A 15,596-nucleotide genomic window follows, 5' to 3' on the forward strand; every position below is an offset into this window, starting at 1 on the left:
GAATCTCCATTCTACACTGTACCATTAGGAGGAGTAGATGTGGTCTTAGGTATCCAATGGCTATGAACCCTAGGCACTTACTCTGCCAACCATCAAGAGCAGTTTATAAGCTTTAATCGAGAAGGGAAAAGGTACAAGTTATACGGATTCCAAGCACCAGAAAATCAAATCGTGTCATCATCCCAGATGATGAAAATGATTCGAAAAAGGGCGCCAACTTATGTAGTACAATGTCACCAATTAGAAATGTTATCTGCAAAAGTGATTAGCGAAGAGTCACCAGAAGTACAAGAGCTAATTCAGAAGCATGAAAAAGTATTCCAAGACCTGCCCATGAAAATGCTGCCTAACAAGGAAATCGAGCATACAATAGAAGTCAAAGCAAGATCAGACCCTATCAACTCCAAACCATATCGATATCTGCATCACCAAAAGACTGAAATTGAGAGATTAATCCAAGACATTTTAAAATGTGGGATAATCTCGAAAAGTAAGAGTTCGTATGCTGCTCCAGTGGTATTGGTAAGGAAGAAGGATGGAAGGCCTTGTGAAAGGATTTGAGAAGGTAGGGCTTGATGAGGAGAGCGCAATTGAGCTTAACAATGGCTCAGGAAGGCACCATCGTTCACTAAGACCTCATCCAAAAGGAGGCAGTGTCTCCTTGTTGAAGTAAGGACCTCCTTATCCTTAAAGAGGATCATTCGAGAAACATCGAGTCATCTTCATCGATCATCATCAACAGAGGAATGAAGCTGAAGATCTCATCTTCACTTAAACAAGTAAGTATCTTTTATTCTATAATCTAAATTTGATAAAATGATTTCGTTCTGCAAGGAGATCTATAAGCTGGTTGGGTCATCGAACTTCCTTGCATGGAAAAGGAGGATAGACATAGTCCTTGAAGAAAGTGAAGTCATTTCAACGGAAATGTCTCCAAGCCATCCGAAGGTTAAGCATTATCTAAATACATGGAAAGGGATCAAAGGGCTCAAGGGATTCTTATGAAACCAGTCAAAGGTCCCCTCATCCCTATATAGCAGGATTGGAGACATCAAAGAGATATATGATAAACTGGTAGAACTATTCTTTGAAGATGTGATAAAGAAGGTCATATCACTTAGATCTGATCTACACAAATTGAAGGTATCAAAGGATAAAAGGTTATCTTCATAAGATCTAAATTGCAAGATCTGGGATGAGATAATGTTCATTGTTCTAAATTCACTAACTGATGAACAAGGCAACAAATGTCTGTAAGGATAAGAAAGCTATTCCATTCAACAACTTGTGATTTCTATTCAAGATAGAAGAAGACAAGTTGAGGGAAAAAAGTAATCAGACATTTGTCGAAAGGAAAGAAGAACATAGCTAAGATTCAATGCTATGAGCATTACAAGAAAGATTGTTCTGAACTCAAGAAGGGCAATAACAAGAAAGATAGAGAAGAAGTTCATTTCACTAAAGAAGTGGAGGAAGTCCAAGGAAGATGAAAAGCATTAGAAGTAAGAGCTCGCGAGATCGCCATAAGAAACATGAAGGATGTCTGATAGTCAACTATGAAGGATATGGCTGTTGGTGACCTCATTTAAAGTTCAAGTAAAAAGGAATAAGTCGTCCATGACAAGTCTCATCATACATCAGTCAAAAGTTAATGTCTGTTGGATAAGGGATATGCAAGATCCTCAAGTTTCTTTGATGGAATTTTCATCAGAAGGTTCACCAATCTAGAGAAGAAACAAGTGTTTCATCAGGAACTCCAACATGTGAAATTCATGGGATGATGGTATGAGAGATGAAGCAGATCAAGGGATTGAATCTCTTTTCAATCAAGGAAGCTGCTGAGAGAAGCCTAGATGACCTAAAGGTAAATGAGGTATGTATGTTTGTATTCGATATTATAAAGTCATGTTGTATGGTTGTAGGTAAAATGGCTCACTGCTCTGTCTTGAGAAGCATGATCAAAGGAAAGGATTCTCCTCCGATGAAAGGATGCCGGAAGGCATCAATCACACTAGATGAAATCAACATAATATGTCTTGATATGGAGTATGAGGTGGTTGACTACAATTGAGGAACTTTGATTGGAAGCTCCTGCGAATGAAATGAAATGTGTGAAGGAAGGAAGGAAGAGATCGTGAGATATGCAACCATGGTAAAGGCAATCAACATCCGGAAGACCAAGTAGATTTGACTAGGAAATAACCTGGAAAGATATGAAGCCTCTGATGGAAGTCTGGAAAAGATGGAGACCCTTGACAATGGATATCTTTGGGAGATATGTCAACATGTATGCAGGATGCTGATGCACACTGGAAGATGTCATGATGAAAGACCATCACAAAGGTAATTTTGATTTAAGTGTTCATTTCTTATTTTTGAACAAATATTTGGATGGGTTTATGCAGGTCTGCCAAGGGAAGAACTGTGGATGTCTTCCAAGAGGACCATATAGAAGGATGTAAGATCCTTCTGGAAAATATGGCATGAAGAAGGCAACATGACATGAAGCAAGGCCAGATGAAGACTAATGGATCACTTTCTGATGAAAGGAATAATGACATGACTGACTCATGGATGAAAGTGATGGATGGTTTGTGCCCTATGAAGAAGCCCCAAAAGATGAAGACTCCTTAACAAAGAAATTCATGACATCGAAGGAAGGAGCTCTTCAAGCAGCTAGTTGAGGAGCTGCTATAGGTCCCTAATTAAGAGGGAGCCTGAAAACAAGTTTCTTACTTGGAAGAAACTTGGAAATTCCTAAGCCAAGAGGGAGCTTAGGTACATTCCTTCTGTAGGAATGAGTACATTCCGTTATTGGAATTGATATGTCCTCCCTAATTGAGAGGGAAAGATAGACACATCATCCTGGTCTTCACTTGGGAAGGCAAAATCGAGGATTGGGTAAACTTCTGGCATTCGATGCTCTTTGAGGATGAGATAGGGCATCCAAGATAAGAGTAGTTGTAGAGGACCAATATTCTTTGAGGATTGGCTATCGAACATAAGAATAGTCCAAAGTAGGTCATACTCTCTGAACACCCGGGTGGAGTATGTACCTTGAGAGACAATGATTAGGGTGTTTATAAATCATTGGTCTCGCTAACATTGTGCTTTGATCATGTGGATAGAGATGTTAGTCAAGGCCTTGCTATGTGACAATGTTGGTTAAATATGATGCTAGACATATGGGTTACCAATCCGATTCTTCTTATGAGAAATTCTTCAAATTGAGAATGACCAAGTACCATTATGAATACCTCCCTAGTTAAGAGAGAGTGTTGAAAAGTGTAACTAGGTTCGGTCTTCATAATGACATGTAATTATGATCTTTGTAAGTGATGAAAAAAAGATTTTTTTTTTTTGTAATGCTGTTTCATGGGTTTCATGAGAAAGAGTTTTATTTTAGATGGCTCCCATTGAGAGCCTTTAGGATTTGTCATAAAAGTCATATAGAGTCAATGCTATGTATGAAGAATGTATATGAGTCTATAAAACTATCTAATAGCCCTCCAATGACAAGCACAAGTCCTCCTCTTCATGTCGGCTTCAAGATGAAGTAGCCAACTCATTTCGGCTCACCTATTTGGAGACACACCATTTCGAGATCACAAGTCAGCTTATTTATGGGTCAACAAATATATATAGGCGTGAATGCACTTCGCATTTCTACAATGAGAAACTCACATATCTCTTTGAAGTTTCAATGGACAATTACAATGAGGAGTTCAGATGTAAAATCTCTGAACAAAACTCAGATGGGTAGGGACACGAAGGATGTTTAGGAATAGAAGTTCGGATGTCTATGTGACTTCATATGGATAGTGGCAGAGTGAAGTTCTCATATATCTCTGATGTTCGGATATGGATACACAATCAGACTATGATTTGATGTCACCAATGCTAGGAGAATTTGGAAGGAAGGTCACAAGAGTGTGATAAGATCTCAGTGCTGTTACAAGGAAAAAGGTCTTAGTGGTGTCTCAGAGGGCAGCGAATATGGTTGAGTGATATATCTTCAGGATTCGATGTTGCAATTGAAGGATAGGTTTGGTATCCTTGAATAACACAGTGACCACAGTTCGATGTCATCACTTATGGTACAAAGTTTGAAGTAGAAGGAACCTAGAGAGAGTAATTGAGGAGGAGGAAGAGGACTTATGTCTTGGTCTTGAAGTGGCTAATAGGTCAAGGGTCTTGGTCTCGATATTCGTGAATTGGAATCTCTATAAGAAGAAGTTGTGCGGGTTTTCCTCTCAAAGAGTGAGAGGTTTTGGCCCTCGCAGATAGCCTACATTCTGTGTCTCTTGTCTATTTATGTTCATGCGTTGGTTACTGTTTGATGAAGAAAAACACTAATAGTCTAAGAAGAAGGAGATTTTAATATAAGAAGCAAAAAGCATTAACAAGTAGTTACTAATTGAAGAGAAATCACCTAATGCTAATGCCCTAGATTTCTCAACAAAGAGGGGTTAGGTGACTATGCTTTGAGGATTCAGAATGTGTAGTCGTGAGAAATGTCCATGAAAAGGCTCAGTGTACAAGTTTGGGAAGGTGATATTTCTTCAGTAAGACTCATGAATAAGTAGTGCTCATCACCTAGAGAAGGGTTGAAGCTTTCATAACTTGCACTGGGAAGTAGGACCAAGAAGAGCTCCAAAATGGCTAAGTGTGGGATCAATAGAGTAAGAGAGGGAAATGCATCCTAAACGAGACCCAAACATGGATCACACACATGAATGCCATTGATACAAGCCATGGAAATGCACAAGACTCGTGAACAACAATCACACCTTGAAACGACAACAAGGTGACACTTATTTCAAAGTGTGACAGTTAAAATGCCACATTGCGACACTTAGAATACATGTTACTATGCAAGTGTCGACCATGACCAGAAAGTGCGTTAAGCTGTAGGAATGTGTCTAGCGCATATTCTTATAGTATATAAGACCATCTAATGTTGAAGAGTGTGCTAGAACTGACTCTAGTGATGTGCAAAGGTGCAACACATACGAGAGTTGAAACAGTGAGAAGCGACACTTGCGACCATAAGAAAATGTGAAAATGACACCTGCAAAAGCTAAAGAAATTGAAAGCAACACATGGCAGAGTGAAGATAACATGAGAATGTCAATCGTTAAAGTGAAAGCAAACAAAAGTGACAGTTGTGAATGGGAAAACGACACTTATGAAAGCAAAGGTGCGCAAAAGCGACAATCGGGAAAACTCACCAAAATAGAAGCACAATTGCAATCAAAGTGAGGGAGACTATAAATATAAAGTGCGCACTGACTGTAGACATAGGTTGAGCATTGCATTCTTGATGGTCTGCGCTATGCCTATCTAAGCTTGCATAAAGGAAGTGCGCTTATGAATTCATCAAGCATGTGTGAGCAAGTGACTTTAACAGCTAGAAACTAGGAAGAAGACTTAAACATTTAGCACAACATCAATTGACAATTTGACAATGAAGTGACCATAGGATGATAGATTGTGAGATCCCCAGTAGGCTCCAAAATTCAAGTGTAAGCAAAATTTTGGAGGGAGTTGATTGCAGCGTCAACAAGATAATTTAAAAATACATTTTCAACCATAAAAACATAATTGTTTTCCTAACCCTTTCTTGCCTCTTCAATAGCCTTTGTTCCTTTGTTGATCTTACCCTTCATAAGTTCTTTCTTAGGCTCCTATATGCCATTATAGACCCTAAATCTGCATATCACACAACTCTAACTTATAAATCAAAAAGGCCTTGGGAAAGTGTACTTGAACTCTTAACAACTGTTATCTCATCCTTTCATGGTTTGGCCAATACATTCACCTTCAATTATTATACCTTGCATCATCTTTGAGCCCTTATCAGTTGAACATCTTGTTGGTGATCCTTTTAGGGAAGCCTTCCTTTTGGGGATGATTTCTTCCACTAAACAACTGGTGAAGAGCCACTAAGGTGACAATCATGGTAGTGAGGCTTTGCACTAGACTTGTTAGATTTTATGGTAACAGGCATTGTTACCCACCAAAATGGGTAATGTCATAGGAGGAAATTCTCCTCCTATATTTGAAAACCATACAGACAATCAACAACCCCTGCCAACCACAATTAGACGATGGTATGCCATCTCCCTCTGCCATTTGCATCAGCGAAATGCTTCACTGTTCGACATCTACACTTACTAGAGGAAGGTGGGCTGTTGTTCAAAAGGTAATTTTACGATTTTTCAATCAGGTGCCTTTACTTGTTTGTTTTGGGCATTTTGTATGGATAATGGGGTGATATGGAAGATTGACAAACCTTGATTGTAAGTTTGTTCTCTCACCTTACTAGGGGGTTTAATCTTTGACCCTAGTCCAATGGGACCTCCCTTAACGCCATATGGGTTATAGGAGGGGCCCTACTTGGAAAACCATGATTGAGATAGTGTGTTCCATTTTCCCTATATCACACTTAACACCTTCCGTGCCACATTACAAGCCCTATATCTCACCTCCATTCTTCTTTTACAACTTGCCATTGGTTCTTGGAGATTTGGCACTAATATATTCACATACCTTGAGTAGGGCCCAAAATATTTTCCTTGGGAGATTCATGTAGCTAAAAGAAAATAAAAAGCATATCATGGCCACACTTAAAGAAAAAGAAAGAAAATCAAAATGCAAAAGATGGCCGGGACATAAAGGTTAGGACATGGGCAAAAGCCTAGCATGAGCTCTACCGCCCTCATATGGCCATCACACGGTTCTTAAGCACTTCATGCTCCATTACATCAAAGAGAAACCTTTGCATGTCCCAACCCTGATGAGTGATAAACTAAGTCATCCTAAATGGGTAATAAAACTACTGCATCATACAAAGCAAGCTCAAACCCTTGAGCTATAACTTGTAATACAAAGAATGATAAAGAAGTAAAAGGCACACAAGGTGGGTGGAAAAATTAGGCCAAGCTAGTAACTCTTACATCCACAAATTTTCCTCCTTCACATCTATACACACAGGATGTAGACACCTCGATTAGTTGGCCCCTTTGACCATGGTGCTTGACCATGAAGTTTTCTCCCCTCCATTACTACATCATCATACACTGACACCTATCAATTGAAGGGTGGACTAAGGAAATGTTACTTTCCCTTATGGGCTGGAAGCACCTAATAGGGTTGACTTTAGCCATCCCTACCATGGGAGAAAACACCTTTGTGAGAACTTGGTCCTGATTTTGGAAGGGGATCTTTATTTGAAGTATTAACATGACCTAAGCATTCAAGTTTGGTTCACTTAGATGCATTATTGATTTTAGTCTTTGATGGATGGTTGCTTTCGCTAGACTCCATGTCATTTTAGTCAGGGATCACTATAGCCCAGGCCTTGGGCGCCCGCTCCACAGTTACCCAGGCCCTTCAGAGAATATATTGGCTTAAATAGGTGCAACACTGAAAAATTGGAGCCTCCTTATAGCACTAGTGGATGACACGTCTCAGAGTATCTATAGAACCTAGGACATTGGTCAACTTTGACATGGTTTTAAGGATTCTTCAAGTTGACACCATTGGACCCAACAAGTCCTTAAGTTGGCCTTGACAAAACCCGATGGTCATGAGTTGATTCAAAGCCGAAATGAGGATGGTCTCGCATTCAAAGACTAGGGATGGCTTGTTGCACCAGAAGAAGCCCTAATGCTAGAGAGGAGGCGACCTTGTTTGACAGTTGGAGACCCATGGAAACCACTTTATGTCCTCTAGTTGGATCTTGGGACCCCATAGGAGATATTGAGGTGGATTTGAGTGCCATCCATCAAGGCGTTTACACATAATTTGACACCTCATCACTCTTTTGCATGGCATTTGGAACATAAATTAGGTATGATGTTAGCAATTAATGAGGCTACGACTCACACGTGGGCAAATTAGGCATATTTTGTTGTTAGCTAATGCGCTGCCTTGTAACCCAAGTATATTTTAGGATCAAACTTGTTTTTAGGGGCTTTTTAGGTTAAATTAGGAGACCTAATCCTCATATAAATAGATGATAGGCTCGTTTCATTTGTCATCATCCCTTGTGACTAATTCAACCTTCTTACAGGATTCGGCTTAGCTGAATTTGTGACTTGTATCTTGTGGGGATGTGATCTCTTCAAGATATTTGCTTATGGGGCTATCCTTTGGCTTTGGAGATGTCATTTTGGAGCAATAAATGACTTGTTCATGCTTTTTATCGTGTAAGAGTACCTTGTATTTGATAAATCTTTGCATTATGTGGCTATTGTATGGAATGGTTGATTATCTAGGGTTTCTATGTGCAAGTTATTGTTGAATCTTATTCTATGAAGTCTTCGTAATAGTATTGCATTCATTACCCACGTATAGAATATTTATGACAAATCCCATGGGTGAATCTTTCAACTAACTCTCCCATATTGACTTTACTCCCACCCAAAAGTGATCACTAGGGTTTGAAACCTAGGGTTTCATATTCCCTTACTCCTTGTCAGGGTTTAGTATTTTTCCTAAGTTAAGAATCCCATAGACTCCATCACCCAAGGTCAAGCCACTAGCCTTGGTCACATTGTTGAACACCTTGAAAACTTTCATAATTTACCCTTCTTTACCCTAACTCTAGAATTTTAGCCTCTTAAGGAAAGTTGCTAGGTAGAGCTAGGGCATCTTTTCCAACGAGTGTTGAAGACTTTGCTTTGCGAAGGGCTTGTGTTAATTTTTCATAGGGCTACATTGTTCTTTGCTTTGATAATTGCATTTCTTTATTAATACATTAAGTTCACCGCATATCATCATTACATTATTCAAATATACACCATTGTTCATCAACATATGCAATTATATAGAAAGAAAAATATCATCATCATCAATGCAATGGAACATAAAGGAACAATAGAAGAAAAGCATGCACACACAGAGACACCAGGATTGGTCCGAGACCAAGGAAAAACCCACTATGGGGAAAACCCTTGCAAATCTTCTTCTTCTTAGATCGTCATCAAATGATTTAGCAAAAGAGAGTACAATGATCCATAACTTTATCTATGCAACAAAACAACTATGATATCCATGAAACAAATATAATCATGCTTATAATCAAAACCCTCATTCTGATGGTTGTAGTGTGCTGTCACTAATTGTAGTCAACTGCTGGATATTGTTGTCACTGTGCTGAACACTGTTGTCACTGAGTGGAATCTTCGGAATACTGAAATCTCATATTTGAGTCTTGGATGTAGGGAGGAGGAGTTGTGCGAGCATCTATAACAATCTTGGACGCTCTTTGTGAACTGTATGCCAACGTCTATGGTAGCCCGGATGCTCCCTAGACCATTATGTGTGTGCGTCTGGGGACCAACTCACGAAATCTACTCCAAACCCCTAGACGCTCCCTTCCAGTTATTTTGCGTGCGTCGGAAACAATCTGGATGCTCTCAGGACCACTCTGTGTGAGCGTGCGGGGATCAACACCTCCAGTTCTGCCTTTGAAACCTTGGATGCTCCTATAGGCTTCTGTGCTAGCGTCTAGGGCTCTCTAGACACTGTCTTGACCACTGTGTGCCAATGTAAAATGCCCAGTTTTGTGCCTGTGTCGAGGAATCAGAAAACTCTTGATCGGTGCGAGCTTCATCCCTGAGATTTTAGACCCTTGCGGGCACTTTCCTCCCACAAACCTGTGTGAACCAAGACAATAAGAGAAGAGAAGATGGCTTGATCAAATGTGTCGAAATGAGCTTGAGGTCTCTTCTATTTATAGGCTTTCATGAGGATCCACTTGGTGTTGAGGCCAACTTGTCCAATTTAACATGTGCTTAGCGCTGACCTAACACAATATACATGAGTGAGTAAATAAATTCAAAAACCAACTTTCGCTTGTCCAAATAAGGTGATCTTTAGGTTGATTTTGGTCCTCTCGAAAAGGGGAATCTAATGCAATCATCATCTCGGTCATCTGAGCTGCTCCATGGTGGAATTTGATCGCAGTTGCAAAAATTAACAAGTTGAACATGTGGATATAAAGTATTTGCCTCAAAATCAAATCATTCCAGTGGCTAATTTCTCCATTTTAAGGCTGACATCTTCTTCCCTAGGAAAATTGTGCCCTATAAGGCCCTAGTTTGCCCTAGGCTTCAACTTGGATCTTATTGAAGGCTTCTTGTTCCATAAATTGAAGATACACACCTATTGTAAGTCTTTTCTTAACCTTGTCATCCTAGATAATCCCATTAACCTTGTTTATTCTAAGGCCCTAGGTCACATTGTGCCCTAATTAGGCCCCTTTGGAGGTTGCAAATTGCCTCATTGTTTTAGCTAAGGCTTGTTCTTAAGAGGAGCATCCCTCCTTGGCCTAACCTTTGTAACATTTATCCCTAGTACTTGATAAATCCCCTAGGTGACCTATGATAGGGAAGCATCCCTTGTGGTGAAGGTCCACTAAAGAGCAGGAAGTAGTGGCTGTGGTGACAATGGGGCACACCTTATATTGTTGTCCCTTGGTCTAGATCTTGTCTTGTGAGTTACTCTCACAATACCTGCTAGATTTTGAGGCAACAAGCATGAAAGCAAAATATAATTGAAGGCAATGCTTAAAAGAAATCAAAATGTAGCATTGTACTTGGTTTTGGTATATACTTTGTTGTTTCAAAAAATTAGACTATGTGGATCAATGTTTTTAACCTCGACCAACTTGGATGTGGACTCAATAGAGTTGATTGAGTTGACCACAAATGGAGTTATCTCGTCCCTCTGCTTGGTTTAGTGACTAGTTTGTTATCGAATCGGTACAATTTGGTTCACCATGGCACAGTTTTGATTCTTGAAGGAAAAGTTATCTTTAAGAAAATTCTATCTAAATCATAAATCCTAGTGCAAGCTAATCCCTAAATGTAAACTATATAGAGGTCTCCCATTTCTATTTTCCTCGCACCTCTCTCATTGAGAATTTGCGGGCATTTGGGGTTTTTGGGCAGCGTTGAAGCAGGGTTGCAGGGGAGCATAACTGCCCCTCCCCCACTTGCTTCCTCTCCTGAAATGCGCTCTGAATGGAATTGATCATGGAGCGCATTCCCAAATCGCTGTCGTTGGGGAGCGATTTTTGGGAGTGCACTCCCTTAAAAAGATTTCCACTCCCTCGTCTGGAATGTTTGGTTCTTTGCAACCTTTGGATTTTTATTTTTTATTTTTTATTTTTTTTGTAGTCAAACTGGAATGTTCGGTTCTTTGCATATAATTGATGTTTGAGATAGTTAGGATCCTGTTGAATGGTGGAACATGCATGGCTCCAGGGGACCTTTGACGAAATTGGCAGTTGAAGTGCTTTCATAGGTGGTTAATTCGTCTTTTGCAGAACTTATAGCTTCATCCGCAATGTCAAGAGAAACTCCCTCTATGAAAACTAGGCAGAAAGCTTGGTTTTGGATGTGGTTCATGAACATTGCAGAGTTAGAATATGTGGGAGGAGACTCCAATTGTTCGTAGATCACGAGAAAATAAATTAGAAGTTTCTCGTGGGAAGAAGAAATTTTAGTAGATAGCAGATTTACTTGTCTTTTCTAGTTTCTAGTACCTTTTTTCATAATTATTGACTTTCATATTTAATATGGTATTTTTTGTAAACAATATATGACAATTTAAGTTTGAAGTTTGAAGTGGGCAATTATAACTCATTGGTAATGAACTATGAATATGATGTGTAGGGGCCTAACACATAAAACATTTCATTTCATGTTTGATATTTTTGTTATAGTTTGGTAATGATTACAAGTACAACTTTAGTGATGAAAAATGTTATATATTGAATTTTGAAACATTGAAACTTTAAGGTTGATGAAATTCGAGATGCTGTAACTTGTGGACCTCTGGTTATGAAGATTATAACTACTAGATGATTGATGTTATATGGTTTAATCCATGTTTTTATGCTTTTTATAACTAAGTCATCATTCTGCATGCTTTTGTTGACATATATCTATCAAAATATATATTATATAAAAATGCAGTGTTCCACGGGGACTCGCACCCCCCCCTAGGGGTCTAGTTTCCTCGCTCCCCCGCGCTCCGGGGACTTGGGGACGAGTAGGAGACGTTTCCCCACGCTCCCAAAATGGAGGAAACTCGGGGGGACGTGCCAGGGAAACGTTTCCCTTCCCTGAGGGGACGTTTCCCCACGTTCCCAAAAAAATGGCCTTGCTTCTAGTTTATGATTTAATAGACCTAAAGTGGTACAAAGCTACTCATGTTCTGTATGGGGATAACGTCTTGTGCTGTCTTTTGGTTTCAACAAGCGTTATTTTAGAGGGTCAGTATCGTGGAAATTTGCTAGACCATATAGCACGTACATGAATTTTCCCTTTTAAAACTTCTCCTTTTTTTCTCAAGTGATGGCTGGATTACAGTGGGGAGATAACTGGAGTGACAGGCAAAGAATATAAGACATTCAGATTGTGTTTTTAATTTGCATGACATTTGACATACAAACTATGGAAGCAACACCTATGTCATGTGGGAAATACTATGGGCAACAAGAAATCTCAGGAACTGTCGTTATATATGAATTTATACAGTTACAAAACTTACACAGAGCACAGTGGCTCAGCTTGAATTCTCAGGTCTGAAAATTATTTTCACCCCTGAAATACACTGCTAGTTTGAAGTTTGAACTGCATGGCATTGCTCTAATAAGGTAGACAAATTATCCATGCCATCGTTGGTCACCCAAGTTGGTTCGTAGATGGTCATCCTGCAGTCAATGTCATTTGATAGTAAACTGTCAGAAACTCTTTCATGTGATCTTCTCATCTCTCCTGGAACTAAAACTCTTCTTTCAGCATACGTTGTACTGTCTATATTATATATAATATAACAAACTTTCTAGTTGTTGGATCCAATACAGCTGGACAACCCATTGTAGTTGCCCCTTCTACTGCCAATGCAGTGTTCCTAATCTGTTCATTTAACTTTTCACAGAATTCAGTGGCTACCTTATCAAGCTAAAGCTCTCCCTCTGTCTGACCAAAATCTAAATTAGAATTTGACTAAGCTGAATTAGAATTTTAAATTTATTATTTTATATGATATTATAAATTTGGATAATGTCAAATGATATTCATATCAATGATCATGCTTTGCAGCTTTTCAATTCAAACCAAATTGTCATAGTGGACTCAACTAACAAATTATATTTTATATTTATAAATTTTTAAGACCCTGACGCTCCCCCACGTTTCCTAAAAAATGGTAGGGAGCTTTTGCATAGGCCGCTCCCGCGCCCCCTCGCTCCCTCGCCCCCTCGTCCTGGAACCTTGGTGGAACATTGTAAAAATGTTCCCAAAAACGCTCCCGACCTGGAGGCTTCTGAAAATTGTCGCTCATGCTCCTTCTTCCAAGCAGCCTTGCATTTTTTTTTTTTTTTTTTCATTAGAAATTAGATATTTTATGTTTTTTTAATAAATCAAGTCATTAAATTCAAACTTGCCCAAGTCATGGCTGAGTCTGAGTGTAAAACATGTATCTGCACCAGAAGCAACTGTTTTAGCTGCTCTGAATTTGCCTAGACAGGTGAAGTTGTGAAGTCATGAAATGCAGCAGAACTAGAACCACTGGTTTCTAGTGACAATTTTGTATACTGTGAAGTTTTGAAGGGCTAATGTTTGATTTCCTTATATATCGCTGTTGTTCTCCCATCTGTTTGATTCTCTTTGTTGACAGACTTCATAATGATCTTTGCTTTTTCTGCAAAGTTTATTCTTTTTAGTTGTCTTTTTAATCATTTACCACTTTACTTGCTGTGGCATTTTTGATGGTCTATTTTACTACATTGGTATAACTGTTGTCAGCTAAACACTGTCACTGTGTATTGCTTATTGCATTTCTGAGTTCAGTATTCTCAGGTCTGTTTATGGTGTTTATGTCACACTGCTTAAATACCTAATTTCAACTTTGTAGGTTTTTGTTAAAGTATTTATGCAAGAAATTCGTGCTGCATTTAAAATTTCTGTTGTTCTTATGGGTTGCCGCTTACCTCCTTTTTATATGTCTATTTAGCTCTCAGGCATTTTGGGACACCTTTGACACTGGTGTATGTATAAAACTTACTGTCATGTTGGTACATGTTTTATTCTATCCTACTAAAATATATTATTTTGATTATTGCAGCCTATACCCTTAAGAAGACTTACTGAGGGATTGAAGCCTGAGAAAGCTCTGAAGGATGATGATATCAGCAAACTCTTTGTCAATATTCTCAACATTCATCCTCCAAAGGTATATTTTTGGTTGGCGAAATAATATAAGTTTGACTGAACATAACATTGTAAATCTTTTTTATTCTCATTTTTTGTTTTATTTACTAGAATAGTTATATTTTCTACTAAAAACTTGCTGCAGTGTCACTGGTTAGCATGATAATACAAAATGAAGGGCTGCTCACAGGCCAATTGTGCAAAAGCATTAGCAGTCCCAAAACTGTGGAACATACTGCTGTAAATATTGTTTTTCCCTTCGTAGAGGATTACAAAAAGGACTGACTGCTATAAACCTGACAAAATGATCCTAAAATAAAAAGTCTGTAAAACTTAATAAAACCTAAGATCAAGATAAGAAAAGAGATAATTTTCTTAGTGTCCAACAAGTCACCACAAAAGTAGGTCAATAGGATTGAAGAAGAGTACAATCAATATTAATCCAATGTGGAGGTGCAAGTGCAGCTCCTAAAAATGTTGAAAAAACATAAAGAAAGAAAGAAACAAGATTTAGTGATGCCGCAATGTGCAAATAAAGGACTGTGTCACAATACAAAAAATCAAGGAAAGAAATGATCATTGTGTGCTTCATTCTGGTTCTCTTATGGTGTTTTGGCTTCTTGTTCTATCCATTTCATGTCCATTTTCCCAGGAGCATTATCCACTGATTCCTCCTCTTGTTCTTCATGTGGAACTGAAGCAATTGGCATTTTTGAGAATGAAAATGCTGATTGAGAGCTTTTAGCCAAACTTGTTATCATTTGCTGAAGCATATTGCACTCTGCCTTTAGTTTCACTATTTGACATTTTCGCTGTGTTACTGTGTTATCCATCGCTATGTTAGGGTAATCCTATGAGAAACTTCTCCTAGGATGCAGTTTGCCAGTCGGCAGCCCTGTCATGATCCACAGATAGGCAACATAGATGTCTCTCATCAACTCTTCATTCAGTGCATTGTTTCTTCTAGTCTGTTCATCTGATAAATGTCAGTTATCTATTATGAGGTACATGAAGCGAACAAAGTTTGTACTTCCTGTTAACTACTCCAGAAAACTTCGAATGTAAAGATCTCCATTGAGATATAAGAGTATATTAAAATGTATGAATAAGAATGATGATACAAATGAGAGTGAGGGTTCTGTATATATAGCTAGGTAAGCACCCTTTCACGAGCGGTCATGTCTCCTTAGACATGCCTCTTTGTTCAACTAATTATTAATTAACTAATCATTATTACAATTATTTATATATTTTATTCGTAACATTGCCTTCCTCAAAAAATTTTTGTCCTCAAAGCTTGTTGATGCAAAAGGCTTGATCTCTTTTTCGGTTCTTGAATGTCTTCTTGTGTCGGCACTATCATCT

General features: G+C 38.7%; 1 protein-coding gene across 2 annotated transcripts in view; it reads left to right on the forward strand.

The window, feature by feature from the left end:
- The window catches only part of LOC149163603 (uncharacterized), a 373,003-nt gene that overhangs the window by 152,958 nt on the left and 204,449 nt on the right, over positions 1-15,596 (forward strand). For both annotated transcript variants that reach the window (XM_089431784.1, XM_089431785.1), the window contains one exon: positions 14,146-14,253. In XM_089431784.1, coding sequence (XP_089287910.1) covers positions 14,146-14,253 — 108 coding nt within the window. The remainder of the gene's footprint in view (positions 1-14,145; positions 14,254-15,596) is intronic.

The sequence above is a fragment of the Pinus tabuliformis genome, chromosome 5_1, assembly GCF_031772625.1.
Source record: "Pinus tabuliformis cultivar Carrire ecotype Pingquan chromosome 5_1, CPIR1, whole genome shotgun sequence".
Lineage (NCBI taxonomy): Eukaryota > Viridiplantae > Streptophyta > Pinopsida > Pinales > Pinaceae > Pinus > Pinus tabuliformis.